The sequence below is a fragment of the Miniopterus natalensis genome, chromosome 11 (genome assembly GCF_054644295.1).
Source record: "Miniopterus natalensis isolate mMinNat1 chromosome 11, mMinNat1.hap1, whole genome shotgun sequence".
Lineage (NCBI taxonomy): Eukaryota > Metazoa > Chordata > Mammalia > Chiroptera > Miniopteridae > Miniopterus > Miniopterus natalensis.
In genome coordinates this window covers 15,086,897-15,104,690 of record NC_142091.1, presented here as the reverse complement: position 1 = coordinate 15,104,690, position 17,794 = coordinate 15,086,897, and the positions used below count along the sequence as shown (strand labels likewise).

At 40.9% G+C, this 17,794-nt stretch overlaps 2 protein-coding genes across 4 annotated transcripts in view; one reads left to right on the top strand and one right to left on the bottom strand.

Moving 5' to 3' along the window:
• Positions 1-1,667, top strand: part of ATM (ATM serine/threonine kinase) — a 109,090-nt gene extending 107,423 nt beyond the window's left edge. For all 3 annotated transcript variants that reach the window (XM_016218203.2, XM_016218205.2, XM_016218207.2), the window contains one exon: positions 99-1,667. In XM_016218203.2, coding sequence (XP_016073689.2) covers positions 99-282 — 184 coding nt within the window. In that variant the 3' untranslated portion in view covers positions 283-1,667. The remainder of the gene's footprint in view (positions 1-98) is intronic.
• Positions 1,668-7,012: 5,345 nt separating this feature from the next.
• Positions 7,013-17,794, bottom strand: part of C11H11orf65 (chromosome 11 C11orf65 homolog) — a 31,081-nt gene continuing 20,299 nt past the window's right edge. The window contains exons 7-9 of the mRNA XM_016218215.2: positions 12,486-12,656; positions 9,743-9,798; positions 7,013-7,407 (exon numbers count right to left, since the gene is read on the bottom strand). Coding sequence (XP_016073701.2) covers positions 7,256-7,407; positions 9,743-9,798; positions 12,486-12,656 — 379 coding nt within the window. The 3' untranslated portion in view covers positions 7,013-7,255. The remainder of the gene's footprint in view (positions 7,408-9,742; positions 9,799-12,485; positions 12,657-17,794) is intronic.

The window sequence follows — 17,794 nt, the reverse complement described above, 5'->3', positions numbered from 1 at the left end:
GTTTCAGGAAGGACCTATTGTCAGTTGTCAGATTTTCCTATTCCCAAGGCCCTTTGAACTTTTCCATGTCATTAATACCTTTGTGTTTTTGTCATTAGTGAAATTGACCAGAGTTTCAACAAAGTAGCCGAACGTGTCTTGATGAGACTACAAGAGAAACTAAAAGGAGTGGAGGAAGGAACTGTGCTCAGTGTGGGTGGGCAAGTGAATTTGCTCATTCAACAGGCCATGGACCCCAAAAACCTCAGCCGACTTTTCCCAGGATGGAAAGCGTGGGTGTGATATTCAGCATATGAATTACCCTTGAATTCAACCTTCAGAAGTTATGTGTTGGCCTTTATTTTTAACCCACCCATACTTTGAATATATGGTGGTATTAACTAAGCAAACTACTGTGTTGTTTAAAAAATGTCTCATACTCACTTCCGTCACCTAAAGATGCTTTGACGGTCTCAAGGAACATTTCTTCTTGTACACTTTAGAAATAATTGTCATTCGTGCTGTACTTCTAGGAGAGACATTTGTTTTTCCTTCTCAAATACATGCTTGTATCATTTTCAGTAGAATCATTAACCTATGCTTTAGCTGAAAATGGAAGCCCAGGAAGCAGGAACATCACTGACAGTTCCTCCTGTGTCCTAGATATATATAAATGAAATTATTTGTTATTAATATATAAAAGGAAGAAAACAATGTCAAAATTGTAACCATCTATATATCAGGGCAAAACTATCTTAAAAATAAGAAGCAGTGTTGGAAACAAAGTAGCATTTAGGAAATACTTGTGGATTTTCAGTAGCAAGATCACCCAGTGTTACTGAACAAAAAAGGTGTTATGGAGAACAAGTTTCAAAGATACACCTAGTATGACTACAGTTTTTAAAAAATGTACATTGACCCCCTCATTGTATTCTCTCCACCTTTTAAGCCCTCTGTGTTTTCCAGTACTTTGTCTTTCTGTGGTGCCTTCATAGCTGTCTTCTGGTTCATGAATTGTCATGTCAGCTGTTCATACAATCTCCTTTTAAAATTATTCATTGGGTATCTTCTTTCAAAAATTGCTTTTAATTTCTAGCTGTGTATCATTCTTCAGATCTGCCTCTTGTCTCATGATGTCTAGTTGTGTGTTTTTTTAACTTTTCAGTTCCTTTTATGTCACCACTTTAAACATCCCTATTTTATAGTCTAATAGCTCTGTTAAATCAAGTTCCTGTTGTTTCCACATGTTGATTCTTATATTTGTAGACTGTTTACCCATGTATTTTGTAAGTTTGAAAAGTGAGCTTATTTTCAGCAGGGCTTTGTCTATAGGGACCTTGAGTGATGTTAATAATAATTCCTTCCAGATAAGTTTTGTGTCTCCTGATGGCCCTCATGTTCCCAGGGCTGTTGCTGACAAAGAACCACTAATTGTGTTAATTTCTTGGCTTCTGAGTTTCCAGACCCCAAGAGTAGTGTAAGTTACTGAGAAGACTCCCTGGCCGACAGGCGCGTTCTCCCATTGTCTTCCCGTGCTAGGGGGCAGAATGTTTTCTTGCCTCCCCCTTCCCTGAGGGTGCCATCCTCCATGTGTCCCACCTTTATGGCGGGCTGGAGGGGAGGTGCGTTCAACTCCTACCCACTGCCTTTCGCGAGCCCAAGGTTTCATCAGTTCCCTTATAGATGTTAAAGCCGAAACCCATAGCTTAGTGGGACTGGCAGATTGTGCCAGGACAGCTGGAATGGCAGCTCACAATTTACCACTCCAGTTTTCAGTTCCCTTCATTTGTGGCCCCCAGGATTTCCCCTTGCTTATTTTTAAGTTCTGCTGTGCATTTAATAGATTGTTTCTTACATCTAGTCCAGCATTTCTGTGTTTTGTTGGAGAGGAAGGTTTTAGGTATCCAGTTTGATACCTAGCTAGGAATGGAACACTTTACTGCCCCCATGCTGCCATCAGATAAGCAGGTGAAACCACTGACTTGTCTGTTGGTGGCTTTAACTCCTCCATCGTTGGGAAAATGTTCATCTCTGCTGCAGAGATTAAGAAATGGGTGGTTGAACTTTTCTCTTACTGGTTTAGGTAACCAGTTTATGTAAACAGTTTTTTCTTTTGAAGGGTTAGCGTTTCTGTCTGTTGCCAATGGCAAACACTCAGATCTGATCTCCCCACCTTCCTCTCCCTCCAAACACAGTCTCTAGAGCTTTGTGGACTAGAAATTTCTTGATTTGGTTTCTGGGGAACTGTTCTTAAAATTGTTTTGCATTTCAAATTACAAACTATTCTTGGCATATCTTTTTCTTATAGGCTGCCTTTATTAGTACTGAAACTACCAATATATACCAAATATTGGTAAATCAAGGGAATGTAATAAACTTAGAATATCTTTATTTAAGCAAGCCTTAAAGCCTTCATGCATGAATAAGAAATGATCAATTAGATGAATTTGTAACTAATTCTTGGTAGTTGATGTATCCAAAGAGCTTTGAATAACATCATGAACCTGTCCTGCTATTCAGATATTAATAAGGATATTAATGGCTTTGGAAAGTTTACCAAATTTGCAGATAACCAACCTAGGAGAATAGCTAATTTACAGGTAATAAAATTAGAATTCAAAAAGATGTTGACAAGCTGGAACAGTCTGGAAATGAATAGCACAGAAATGTATCACGAACACATGAGTAGTAGTCAGGCTTCTAACATTGATTATAGAATGTTTGTTGTATGCTCAGTACTTGACATACTTTATATGCAGTGTCTCTTGCAAGGTTAGTTTACACCTGGAAAAAGTGAAACTGGAGAAATAATGTAAATACATTAAGCCCACAGTATAGTAAGTCAGACATGCAAGTCTGTGGACAATCTCTAACTTGAAAAGCCTTCAAGTGAAAAGAATCTAGACTTCACCAGTTTGCTCACCAGGTCAGTGGAACCAAATAGAGAAGCTACTAGAAAAGCTAATAAATTACAGACTGAACAGTTGTGTCCAGATCAAGGAAGATCATATCCCCCCCACCATTCTCTGTGCTAGTAATACCACCCCAAAGTATCTCCCTAACCAGCAGGTACATAAATCCATGGTCATTCTAGTATATTCCTGAAATATATACACTTAGTAATCCAAATAGTTTAAATATGTCTAAAGCAAAAGAAGCAAAAAGGAAAAACTGGACTTATTAAAGATTTAAATAAGCTCGTCTTTAAAAAATGTAGAAAGCACCCTGGCTGGTGTTGCCCAGTGGTTAGAGCATCAGCCCGAGCACCAAAGGGTCCCGGGTCCGATTCCTGGTCAGGGGCACGCACTTGGATTGTAGGTCTGACCCCCTCCTTGGTCGGGGCGTGTGCAAGAGGCAGGCAGTCGATCTCTCTCTCTCTCTCTCTCTCTCTCTCTCTCTCTCCCCCTCTCTCTCTCCCTCTCTCTCTCCCCCTCTCCCTCCCTCTTTCTCCCCCCTCCCACTCTCTAAAAATCAATGGAAAAAGTATCCTCCAATGAGGATTAAACAAAAATAAAAATGTGGAAAGCCAGCACACTGGCTTGAAATACAGAACTACGTGCCGTTTCAAGTATTTTAATTGCACCTTAATGAAATGATATATTTTATATAGATTTGGTACTATTGAATGTATTTCTTTACTGTTACCTGTTTTTGAATAAATAATTCTGGAACAATGTACGCTAAGACCCTTTCATGCTGTTCAAGTCTGAGTGGCCCGTGTGCCCGGCATGGTGCGGTTCCTGGGAAGCGGCAGTGGGCACGGCGGGCCTCGCCTGCGCCCCCGGGGCCAGCCTGGGTCAGGCAGGCGGCGAGGGCCGAGTGCCGCGGGGGCTGGGGGCTGGGGGCTGGGGGTGGGGGCTGGGGCCTGGGGCCTGGGGCCTGGGGCCTGGGGGCTGGGGCCTGGGGCCTGGGGGCTGGGGCCTGGGGCCTGGGGGCTGGGGGTGGGGGCTGGGGGCTGGGGGCTGGGGGCTGGGGGTGGGGGCTGGGGGCTGGGAGCTGGGGGCGGGGGGTGGGGGCTGGGGGCTGGGAGCTGGGGGTGGGGGCTGGGGCCTGGGGGCTGGGGCCTGGGGGCTGGGGGCTGGGGGCTGGGGCCTGGGGGCTGGGGCTGGGGCCTGGGGCCTGGGGGCTGGGGGCTGGGGGCTGGGGGCTGGGGCCTGGGGGCTGGGGCCTGGGGGCTGGGGCCTGGGGGCTGGGGGCTGGGGGCTGGGGGCTGGGGCCTGGGAGCCGGGAGCCCGCGCGGCTGCGCCTCCGCCGACGCGGGGTCCTGATGACCCCAGGACAGGAAGGCAGGCGACCGCCGACATTTCTGAAGTCTAAAAGATACATGCTAGAACATGACAGTACAGAGGTCCTGGCATCTTAAACGTGAAGTTTGTATGCCACGTTTCTTTCTTTTTTAATTGCCTTTACGGGGCGACACTGGTTGATAAAGCCGGGCGGGTGTCAAGGGTACAATTCTGTGTGGGCGGCGCACTGCGTGGTGCGCTCCGCCCGCAGCCGGCCGCCGCTCCTCCCCTCGCCCCCGGCCGCCCCCGCCCCTTCCTCCCCGGCGCGCGCTGCTGTCCGCGTGGTTTTCTCTTAATCCCTTCAGCTTGTCACCCAGCCCCAACCCCCGACAGCCGTCAGTCTGTTCTGTGCATCTGCGTCTGTCTGTTTGCTCGTCAGTTTCTCCTGCCTGTTAGATCCCACGGGCGAGTGAGAGCACGGGGTCCTGTCTTTCTCACGCCTTGGTGTCACTTGGCGTAACGCCCTCCAGGCCACCCATGCTGTCGCAGAGGGTGAGAGGAGTCGTCCCTGGTGTGACTGTCCCACGGCTTTTTTATCCATCTACTGAAGGGAACCTGGGCGGCTTTCAGATCTTGGCTATTGGAAATCGTGCGGCAGTGAACCTAGGGGTGCACATACTCTTCCAAATTAGCGTTTCGGGTTTCTTTGGATATAGTCCCAGAAGTGGGGTCACTGGGTCAAAAGGCAGCTCCATTTTAATTTTTTGAGGACGCTCCACACTGCTTGCCACAGCGGCTGCCCCAGTCTGCACTCCCGCCAGCAGCGCACCAGGCTCCCCTTCTCCACACCCTCGCCAGCACGTGCTGGTTGGTGACAGTCATTCTCACAAGCCTGAGATGATAGCTCATTGTGGTCTTAGTGCCACTGAGCATCTTTTCATATTTCTCTTGGCCATCTGTGTGTCCTCTGGAGAAGTGTCTAGTCAGGTCCTTTACCCATTTTTTATTTTGATTGTTTTCTTGGTGTTGAGATGTATAAATTCTTTATAAATTTTGGAAATTGACCCCTTATCAGATGTCTTATTGATAAAGAATCCAGAAATAGACCCATATATATGCCTAATTGATTTTTCAGGTAAGTCTCCAAGGTAGTTTAATAGGGAAAGGATAGTCTTTCTAAAAGTGAGTGCATATCTGTAATGCAAGAAAATGAATTTCAAACCCTCCCTCCCTACAGTATACAATCATTAACTTGAAATGGATGATATACTTCAATGTGAGAGTCAAAAATTATAAAATCTGTATAAGAACTCCTTTGTGACCTTGGTTTAAGCAAAGATTTCCTAGATATGACACTAAAAGCATGAACCATAAAAGAAAAAATTATAAACTGGGGCTTTATTAAAGTTAAAAACTTTTCTCCTGAATAGACATTGTTAAGAAAATGAAAGAACCAGCCTCAGAATGGCAAGACAGTATCTGATAAAGGACTTGTTTTTAGAATATATTTTAAAATCTTATATTAAAAAATAAGAAATTAAACATTTAACTAATTAAAAATGGGCAAAAGATTTGAACAGTTTGCCAAAGATACCCAAAGGCAAGTAAGCACATTAAAGATTCTCAACATCACCAGGCATTTGGAAAAATGCAAACTAGAGTCACAATGAGATCGTTATACATCCACTAGAACAGCGAAGATTAAAACATCCGACAACCCCAAGTGACAAGAACCAAGTGGGACATCTGAAACTGATTCATTGCCGGTAGAAATGCAAAATGGTACAGTCGCTTTAGAAAAACATTCTTATAAAATAGTTAAATATGTAGTTATTTCTTCCTCAGCAGCTCCACTCCCAGGTATTTCCCAGGAGATATGAAAACATTTGTCCCCCTACAGACTTGGGCGTGAATGTTCATAGCACCTTTATCCATAGTGATCCCAAACTGGAAACAACCAGATGTCCACCGACTGGTGGGTGGATATACAGGCTGGGGTTTAACTGTGCAATGGTGATTTTAAAAGGAATGAGCTGCTGATACAAGCAACAGCAGAATGACTCTCAAAAGCACTGTGCCAATGGAAGAACCTGGACCAAAAAAGACTGCATGTGGTATCATTCCACTTACATGGCGTTCTAGAAATGGCACACCTGTAGTGACAGAGAGATCAGGGGTGTCCAGGGGCTTAGGGTGGAGTGAGTGGGTTGACCGCAAAGATGCATAATTTGGGGTGATGGAAATGCTTTATGTCTTCATTGTGGTGAACATTTGTCAACGCTCAGTGGGTGAGTTTGTATGTAAGTTATATCTCAAATCTGTTGGGGTTTTTTTCTTAAATATACATTAGGTGTCTGACTGCTGATGATTTTTTAATAGTTGGGGTATAAGCCTCTGGTCTATTAGGACGATAGACGGAGTTTTAAAGATATGGTGTGGTAAGTGCGATGGCAGGTGGCAGAGAGGGTGCTTAGACTTGGGGGGAGGGGATGGGTTCTGTCCCTTGGCCCAACAGTCCTCTCCAGTCCCCTAGTCCTCCCACTGTGGAAGCTGAGGACAGGTTTTCACTTTTCTAGCTGCTTTAGCCAACGGTGCCCCAGTGACCCAGTTTTGTTCAAGGATGTCTAAGGTTCTGGGGCTGGGGCTTCTAGCAGGCCTGTTGCTTTCCTAATTAAAAAGAGAATGTGCCATACTGCCCCCTTTCCTTTCCTCCCCTTTCCTTTTTTAATAGAAAAGGCGCTCTGCCTGACACGAGTGCTCAACTAAAACATGCTTCAAGAAAGAAGAGCTGAAGATTTGTTTGCAACTAAGTGTATCTTTATTTAAGTGTGATTGTTAGAATATTACAATTTTCAGAATACCAAGAATAATTTCTACATTTTCTATGACTGCTGTATTCAGCCCGATCTTTTACTTCTATTTAATCTTCCTTAATTAGGTAGCTCCTGTGCTGAGACTGTATGTCATTATAGTCAGAATAAACTCTACTATAGCTGATGCAATCAGGGTTTGAAGGGCTGTGGCTTAAAAAAGAAAAGAATACTTCACGTTTATATTCCATAAGGGGAATCCGGTGTTAGTCTAGTGACATGTGGTTCTTCATAAATATTTTCAGACGAAGCATTTTCTGTTATTCCCATGTCCTCTTCTGATATAGCTGCACAGCCATATAATTTTTTCTGTTCTTGTTCAAACCTGAAACCTAGAGAGGAATGACAAGCATTTAGGAAGATGCCAGGTGTGGTAAGGTACAGGCTCGTTCACTATGCCAGGCCGAGGTCTACCCCAGCTTTTCCCACCACTCGTGGAGCAGCTCTCTTTATATCCTGTTTAACTGGAGCCACACACGTCCCAGATTTCTGGGTTCATCCTACTTTCACTACCATATTTCATTGTCTGTCTCTACAAAATGCTCTGCAGGACTTGGGTTTGAGTTTTGGTCTATTACTAATCAGCTGTGTAATTTGCGGCAAGTTACTTAACCTAAGTCTCAGTGTCCTCATCTGTAACAAGAGGACAATAGGAGCACACGCCTAATAATTTTTTTGTGAGAATTAAGTGTAACGGTGCATGTAAAGGACCTAGCGCTTACTTAGTGCTCCGTGATTAACTACTAGCCAACAGTTTTTATTCACAAATGAAGAGAAGCCTTTTCTCTCTCTCGAGCTAGTCCCAAGTCTCTGGGTTCGATCTCCCTGTGCTTCTCTCCCCCCTCCTCCAGCGCCGACCCTTCAACGTGTCACCGTCCACTGACTCCGCTGTAATGCAAACCCCCACTGCCTGAAATAAGTTTCACTTGCCCCTGTGTGCCTTCCAGTTGCCTCGCTTTGTCCTTCCATCTTTATGCAGTCAGTAAAGGAGACCTTGTTTCATGGCACGTCGCTTTACTGCACTTCACAGATTTTGCTTTTTTTTTTTAAACAAATAAAAGGCAAGACCCTCCACCAGCAAAAAGATTATGACTCGCTTTATCGCACTACTTGCTTTACTGAGGTGGTCTGGAACTGAATTCGCCATTTCTCCAAGATATGCCTGTAATCTCTTTCAACTCAGTGTTTCATAGTCTATGCTTCCATTTTTCTACGTGTCATTCCTTTATATTCTTTTATCTGTCATTGAAAATTTACTGTGTGCTACACATTAGGGATTCAGTAGCAAACAGGACAACTCCCTGCCCTTAAGTGAAGATAGTTCCCTGAAACTGTTCTGTGGAAGGCCATCAACTCCATTAAACCCCCAAGGTAGAAACCACAGGATGTTCTAGGAACAGGCAAGAGGCCTGTTCCTGTGATGGTGGGGTTGTGAGTGAGGGGCAGAGTGGGACATGCTAAGGGTGGAAAGCCCAGCCAGAGCCAGAGCCATCCTAAAGTCAGCACTTTATTCCAAGCCCAGGGGGAAGCTGTGAGAGGCAGCAGAGGTGGTCATCATTAAGAACATGGGCTCTGCAGCAAGCAGCCTCGCAGGATCTTACTGTGAGACCTTGAGCAAGTGGCCCATCTCTTTGCTCACCGGTAAATGCAGACAATAAAACCTGACTCATCGGGTTAGTCTGAAGGTCAAATGAGCTAATATTACAAAGCACTTTAAGGTAGCACTTCCACATAGTAATTGCTAAAGAAGAGTTTAGGTGTTCTAATTACTTCGACCTAAATTGTGAAAGGTCACTGTCTGCTGTGTGGGGAATGGACTGGAGGAGAATCGGTGTGGAGGCTGTCGCAGAAGCCTGCAGAGGGATGATGGCAGCCGGGGCTGTTGGGGGGACAGTGAGCTGGACATGAGTGGATACGTTAAGGCTAATGAGCCAACATTATAGAGTATGGATTATGTAGCAGGCACTAGTCCAAGCTCTTGACGCGTGTTCCTCTTAGTACTTCACAACCTATGAGCTTGGTACTGTTGTTAGCCTCATTTTACAGAGAGGAGACTGAGCGAGTAACTTGCCCCGAATCACAAAGCCAGTGAGCAATAGAGCCCAAATCAACGCCAGGCAGTCTGAATCAACTCTCCACAACTGTAACCTCTGCGCTTTCCTGCCTCCCGTGGACGACAGAGGACAGAACTCGTACACTCAGATTATACAATGACCACAATTAGACTCTGGCTCTGTTGGAACTGCTGCTATTTCTGGGGTATGATATGCTTCTTCAACATGCTGTGACTTTCAGCTGCTCAGTGTTGTGATCCCTGGAGGGACAAGAGTGGCATAGAACCCAAAAATTATTTCCAACATTTTGAGGCATTTACTTAGTCAAGTGAAGTTTGCTCATTAAAAATTATTACTGAAACTGTGAGATACACAACTTTAAAAAAAAGGTTCATTAAAAAACATTTATCCAACCTTATATAAAGTAGAAAATTTCCTTCTATTCCCAAGTAACAGTCTTACTATAAAGGCAAGACTGACTTAGCAGATTTATCTATGTCTGCACGCTGTGCAGGGTGCTGAAATGTTAGTTGCTAAGAAATGTGTACATGTGTGGAATGTATCATTTTTGTTTACAAGAATTTCCCATAAAGTATTGCTAAAAACCACCTACTTCTGAAGTTAGCTGAAGAGTTGCTTGTAGCAATTTCCTTCCAGTTGGCAACATACCTAAGCACATTACATAGACATTCATTAAATTAAATTGGTTTATTAGTAAGCAATGAATTGATTCATTAGTACAGGCTTAGGCTAATTCTACAATTCCACGTTCTTTATGCAATCTAATGACAACAAACTCATTAGTCCAAATGTTTCATTCTCATGACTCCCACCTCCAAGTAGCTCTCATGCACCTAAGGCAACCCCTAGGGCAGTGAGTTGGAGGAGGTATAAAAATGGTGCCCATCACCCACATGCTAGTGCCTTTGGTCTCCCTCGGCACACCTCTCCTCACCTTATCCTGGCCCATTCACTTGAGATCATGCCCTCAGCTGAAAGCTACTAAGATGTTAGTGAACTTCTAAATTAAAAGTATGGACAGAAAACTCTCTGCGAGGGGGAAACAACAGCAACAAAGAACTCTGTCCTTGGTTCTGCAAGGCCAGACCTACTGTCCCTGATGCATTGGCAGGAATGTAGTGCCTGTGGCTTACTGTTTTCATCCTTCCTTCCACAAAGGGACCCTGAGAAACGCAACCCCCTGCCCGAGAAGGGCAGGGAGGATGACAGGGGGCTGAGACGCCTGTTTACAGCTCCCCTGGGGACTCCCCGTATTACGGTATTCCCACAGCGATGGAGTACGGGCTGGCGGGCGTGGGCTTGGGGGTAACCTTTCCTAAAGCTTGCTGGCCCTTGGCTTGAATTAGCCAACTGTGTAGGGAAAGGCAAATCAGGGTTTCGGAAGCTCGCCTGAGAAAGTTCCTTATCCTGCCCTCAGAAGCTCATTCAAGATGAACCTCACCTACCTCTCTCTCCCTTTTTCCCTCCATTCTTTCACCCAGCAGTTTTTACTCTCCGGATAAACCAAGTACAGTATTACATGAAGTACATGACTGTCTAACCACCATGCTGCACGCCTGAAACTAATACAAAATAATACCGAATGCAAAATAAATATACTTTTGATTTGAAAGTACAGCCTTACAGTGCCTTTCTTTGGATGTCATTTCTTACATCATTATTACCATCTGTATTTATTCAGTGTTGGGAAATTACAGATACGCTGTCCATAGGGAATTCCAGTACTATGGCCTGGACAAGATATTGGGGTTATTGGGTAATAACCATCTCTTTTTACTATTTACTTATTACAAACTATTTTAGAGCATCTAGTTCTTTATTTCTTTTCCCCTTTGTATGTTCTAATATATCCTTCCTTTCAATATCTTATTTTTCTTTTATTTTTGTTTTCCTTTTTTTTATAGTCATTTTTTTCTTCATCATTTCTTTTGTCACCCTCCCTCTTCTCAGTATTCTCTGCTTCCTCCCGGATTCGCTTCCTCCTGTTCAATGACGTTGACTTTTCCTATCCCATTTTCTTATCTCTGTTCCTAATTTATTCCTTTTTCTTTGTTTCTTTACTCACACCATCTTTATTTTAATTTTTCTGCCATTTCACCCATGCAATATTCACATTCATTATTGTAGCTGAGTAAATATTCTATATATTTAAAAGCTTTTTTGAGATGTAACTCACATACCGTACAATCCACCCAGGTAAGGTGTATCATTCAGCAGCTTTCAGTGGCGGAGTTGTGCATCCATCACCACCATCAGCTTCAGAACATTTTCATTTCTCCAAAAAGGAACTGTGCCCCTTACCCATCATCCCCAACCCCCATAAGTCTCCCGGCCGTAGGCAACCACTAATCTACTTTCTGTCGCTATAGATTTGCCTATTTTGGACATTTCATATAAACGGAATCCTACAATATATGGGCCTTTTTGATTGGTTTCTTTCACTTAGCAGCTTCATCAATATTGTAGTATTTATCAGCATTTCTTTTTATTGCAGAATAATATTCCATTGTATGGATATACCACATTTTATCTACCCATTCATCGGTTGATGAATATTTGAGTAGTATCTACTTTTGGGTTATATTATGAATAATGCTGCTAGAACATTTATGTACACACTTCTGTGTGGACATGTGTTTTTATTTCTCTTGTACATATATACTGAGTTCTGGAATTGCTCATTCATATGGCAACTTCATGTTTAATCATTTGAGAAACCACAAGATTGTTTTCCAAAATGGTGGCACCATTGTACATTTCCACTGGCGATATATAAGGGTTCCAATTCCTCCACCTCCTTGTCAATATGTTACTATCTGTCTTTTTAATTACAGCCATCTTAGTGGGTATGAAGTAGTATGTCATTGTGGTTTTAACTTGAATTTCCCTGATGGTTATATTAAAATATTTTAAAATTTCCATCACACATAAAAAAACCTTAAAAATGTTTTCAAACTGCCATAGTATGTCACTGAAAAATCATAACTTTATTGTCTCTCATGGGAAGATCAGGGACTATACATTAAGGAAATTCTTTATACTGTTCATTCCATGTTAGCATTGTTTCTGAATTCCAAGTAAGAAATAAAGCAGATTTAGACTAAGGCCTAAGAATAAAATCTGACAATAAAAAACACCTAATATTCTTTTTTCTACTTTTAGATCATCCCTTTTATATGTTTTTCCCTCATTTCTTCTTTCTAGACAAGTAATAAATACTCGTTGTGGGGGGGATTATGTTTGTGACCCCCTGGATTCAACATGGGAGTGGGAAATATTATAAAGAAAAATATGGCACCTGCCCTTGTTCCCCAAGAACAGAAGCATGTACTTACTCATCAAAGTTCAGTGTATTTGTCCAGTTCAGCACTTCATCCACTTCCCACTCCATCACAGAATCTATTCCACCATCTTCAATACAGCGTATTAGCCCTTTCGTCGCTGTGTGGATTAAACGTAGAGTTTTCTGATTTGTTGACTTGGACTCCAGGTGTCCTGCATAGTACCTAAAGAAAAGCAAGGAAGGAAGGGAGACAAAACCCTTTGGAGCAGGTGATTACTAGTAGATGCAGGTAATATATATTGTTGTTGTAATACTATTGAATATAAACCAAGCTTTTTAAAAATTGATTTCTAGTTTCATATCATTTTGCTTGGAAAAGAAGTGATATAATCTCAATCTTCTTAAATTTATTAAGACTTGTTTTGTGGCTTAAGATATGATCTATTCTGGAAAATGTTCTGTGTGTGCTAGAAAAGAATGTGTAATTCGGTTGCTTTTTAATGAAATGTTCTGTATATGTCTGTTGAGTCATGTGTTAAGTGAAATATGTCATATATATATTTTTTTTTCAAAATATTTTTATTGATTTCAGAGAGAGGAAGGGAGAGGGAGAGATAGAAACATCAATGATGAGAGTCATTGACTGGCTGCCTCCTACACGCCCCCTACTGGGGATCCAGCCCGAAACCTGAGCATGTGCCCTGACCAGGAATTGACCTCGATGCTCAACTGCTGAGCCACGTTAGCAGGGCCATGTCATATATTTTTTAAGAATTTATGTTTATTGTTGAAAGTATTACAGATGTCTCCCTTTCTGCACCCCACTGAGACCCTCCCTCCCTCTCCCGCCCCCTCCCCAAGCCTTCATCACACTATTGTCTGTGTCCATGGTTTACACATATATGCATATAAGTCCTTTGGTTAATCTCTTCCCACCCCCACCTCCCTTCACTCTGAGAATCATCAGTCTGTTGCATGCTTCCATGTCTCTGGATCTATTTTGTTTGTAGTTTATTTTGTTCATTAGATTCCACATATAAGTGAGGTCAGGTGATATTTGTCTTTGACTGGCTTATTTCTTAGCATAATACTTACTCTTCAGTTCCCTCCATGTTGTCTCAAAGGTTAAGAGCTCCTTTTTTACAGCCACATAATATTCCATGGTGTAAATGTACCACAGCTTTTTTTATCCACTCATCTACTATTGTGCACTTGGGCTGTTTCCAGATCTTAGCTATTGAAAATAACACTACTATGTACATAGGGGTGCATATATTCTTTCTGATTGGTGTTTTTGGATTTTTAGGATATGTTCCTAGAAGAGAGATCACTGGGTCAAACAGCAGTTCCATTTTTAATTTTTTGAGGAAACGCCACACTTTTCCATAGTGGCTGCACCAGTCTGCATTCCCACCAACACTGTACTAGGGCTCCCCTTTCTCCACATCCTCACCAGCACTCGCTGTTTGTTGATTTGTTGATGGTGGACATTCTGACAGGTGTGAAGTGGTACCTCATTGTGGTTTTAATTTGCATCTCTCTGATGATAGTGATGCTGAGCATTTTCTCATATGTCTCCTGGCCACTGTATGTCCTCTTTGGATAAGTGTCTATTTAGATCCTCTGCCCATTCTTTAATTGGGTATTATTCCTTTTGTTGAGTTGTATGAGTACTTTATGTATTTTGGAAAGTAACTCCTTATCAGATGTATAATTGGCAAATATGTTCTGCCATACGGTGGGTTCCCTCTTCATTTTGATGCTGGTTTCTTTTGCTGTGCAGAAACTTTTTACTTTGATGTAGTCCCATTTGTTTATTTTCTTTTGTTTCTCTTGCCCTACGCATTGTGTCAGTGAAAATTCTGCTACGTGAGATTTCTGATATTTTGCTGCCTACACTTTCTTCTAGGATTTTTATGGTTTCACGACTTACATTTAAGTCTTTTATCCATTTTGAGTTTATTCTTGTGAACAGTGTAAGTTGATGGTCTAGTTTCATTATTTTGCATGTACCTGTCCAATTATCCTAATGCCATTTATTGAAGAGACTGTCTTTATTCCATTGTATGCTCTTGTCTCCTTTGTCAAATATTAATTGAGCATAATGGTTTGGGTCGATTTCTGGGTTCTCTGTTTTGTTCCATTGATCTATATGCCTGTTCTTATGCTAGTACCAGGCTGTTTTGATTACAGTGGCTTTGTAGTATACCTTGAAATCCAGTATTGTACTCCCTCCAACTTTGTTCTTCTTTCTCAAGATTTCTGTGGCTATTCAGGGTATTTTTTTATTCCATATATATTTTTTGAGTGTTTGTTCTAGATCTGTGAAATATGCTGTTGGTATTTTAATAGAGATTGCATTGAATCTATAGATTGCTTTGGGTAGTATGGACATTTTAATGATGTTAATTCTACTAATCCATGAACATGGTATATTCTTCCACTTGTTTATATCTTCTTCTATCTTTTTTTTCAACATCCTTTAGTTTTCCAAGTACCGGTCTTTTACCTCCTTGGTTAAGTTTATTCCTAAGTATCTTGATTTTTTTGTTACAATGATAAATGGTGTTTTTTTTTTAGTTTCTCTTTCCGAGAGCTCATTATTGGTGTATAAAAATGCCATTGATTTCTGCGTCCTAATTTTGTATCTTGCTACATTGCTGAATTCACTTATTAAATCTAGTGGTTTTGGGTGGGGTCTTTAGGGTTTTCTATGTACAATATCATGTCATCTGTGAATAATGACAATTTTACTTCCTCCTTTCCAATTTTGGTGCCTTTTATTTTTTCTTCTTGTCTGGTCACTGTGGCTAGGACTTCCAGTACTATGTTGAATAAAAGTGGTGAAAGTGGACAACCCTGTCTTGTTCCTGTTCTTACGGGAAATGATTTCAGTTTTTGTCCATTGAGTATAATGTTGGCTGTGGATTTGTCATGTATGGCCTTTATTATGTTAAGGTATAATTCCTCTATTCCCATTTTGTTAAAGAGTTTTTATTAAAAATGGGTGTTGGATTTTATCGAATGCTTTTTCTATTTATATGATCATGTGATTTTTGTCTTTCAATTTGTTTATGTGATGTATCACATTTCTTGACTTGTGACTATTGTACCAACTTTCCATCCCTGGAATAAATCCCACTTAGTCATAGTGTATGATCATTTTAATATGTTGCTGGATCCAATTTGCTAATATTTTGTTGAGGATTTTAGCATCTATTTTCACTAGGGATATTGGCCTGTAATTCTCTTTCTTTGTAGTGTCTTCATCTGGTTTTGGAATTAAGCTAATGCTGGCCTCATGAAAAGAGCTTGTAAGTATTCCTTCCTGTTGGATTTTTAGGAATAGTTTGAGGAGGATAGGTGTTAGTTCTTTGAATATTTGGTGAAACTCCTGTGTGAAGCCCTCTGGGCCAGGTCTTTTGTTTGCTGGTTTTTTGTGTTTGGTTTTTTTTTTTTTATTACTGCTTCATTTCATCTGCTATTATCAGCCTATTCGGGTTTCCTGATTCTTCCTGATTGAGTTTTGGAAGGTTGTATTTTTCTAGGAGTTTGTCCATTTCATCCAGGTTGTCCAATTTGTTGGCACATAGTTATTCATAGTACTTTCTTACAATCCTTTGTATTTCTGTGGTCAGTTGTTACTTCACCTCTTTTATTTCTGATTTTATTTATTTGGGTCCTCTCTTTTTTTCTTGATGAGTCTGGCTAAAGGTTCATCAATCTTGTTTCTCTTTTCAAAGAAACAGCTCTTGATTTTATTGATCTTTTGTATTGTTTTTTAGTCTTTATGTCATTTATTTCCACTCTGATCTCTATTATTTCCTTTCTTCTACTTACTCTGGGCTGTTCTTTCTTTTTAAAAAATATATATTTATTGATTTCAGGGAGAGGAAGGGAGAGGGAAAGATAGAAACATCAATGAGGAGAGAGCCTCCTGCATGCCCCCCACTGGGGATCAAGCCCGAAACCTGGGCATGTGCCCTCACTGGGAATTGAACCGTGATCTCTTGGATCATAGGTTGATGCTCAACCTCTGGGCCATGCCAGTTGGGCCATTGTTTCTGCTTTAAATAGCAAATTACCTTTAAAATTTTTGAACTTTATTTAGCAACTGTGTCATATGTTTATATTATAGTTATTTTTGTAACTATTTACTTGTAATGTCAGAAAAAATAAGCAATTATATTTTTTCAAAATGAAGATTTTCAATACAAGAGAAAAGGAGTACAATTGTGGAATCAAGAATTTAAATACAACTTCATTGGCAATATCAATATTAACTTATTTTCTTCACAATAAAAATTTTATTATTTATCTTTTTAAAATTTGTGGTAAAAGACATTTAACAAAGTTTATCATCTTAACTATTTTTAAGTGTACAGTCTAATAGTAATTACCTTTTAAAAAGATATAAATTGTAAGAGGAAAAGTGCTTCGTATTTACTTACATAGCTACCATTTTTGGTATTCTTCATTCTTGTAAGGATCCAGATTTCTACCTAGAATCATTTTCTTCTGCCTGAATTTCCTTTAACATTTTTTTGTGCTGGTCTGTGTGACGAGAGAATTTAGCTTTTGTTTGTCTGAAAAGTTTTTTTTTTATATTCATTTTTAAAATATATTTTGGTCAATCTGCTGTTATTGATTAATTTATCTCCTTACCTAGGATCTATTTGCCTGCCTCTTTGCATGCCTGGTAATATTACTATATGGTAGTCATTGTGAATTTTATATGATTTTAGGTACTAGAGGTTTTTGTATTCCTTTAAATATTTGTGGGCTTTGTTCTGTTATGCAGGCAAATAAACTTTGAAACAATTTGATTCTTTGACAACTGCTTTTAACATTTGTTAGATAGGTCCAGAGTGACTTTTAGTATAATCCACATAGTCAGTCTCTTAGGGCAGAAAGAATAGCTGAGTGGGTCTGGGGGGGGGGCGGGCAAATAAAAGTTACTGATATGTAAGAGTAAATGCTTATAATTATTATTTTTCAATCCTCATCCAAGGATATTTTTTCATTGTTTTTCAGAGAGAGTGGAAGAGAGAGAGAGAGAGAGACAGACAGAGAGAGAGAGAGACAGAGAGAGAGAGGGAGAAACACTGATGTGGATCAAGCCTGCAACCAAGGTATATGCCCTTGGCTGGAATTGAGCCCAGAACCCTTCAGTCCATAGGCTGATGCTCTAACTGCTGAACAAAACCGGCTAGGGCAATGCTTATTTTCATATCCAATAGAATGTGATTTCCTTGAGGTTCAAGACAGCATGTCTTTTCCTGTTTACTTTCTGAAGCACATAGTAGGCATTTATTAAATGTTTGCTTTCTATATATTTTTAAAAATATAACTGTAACCTTA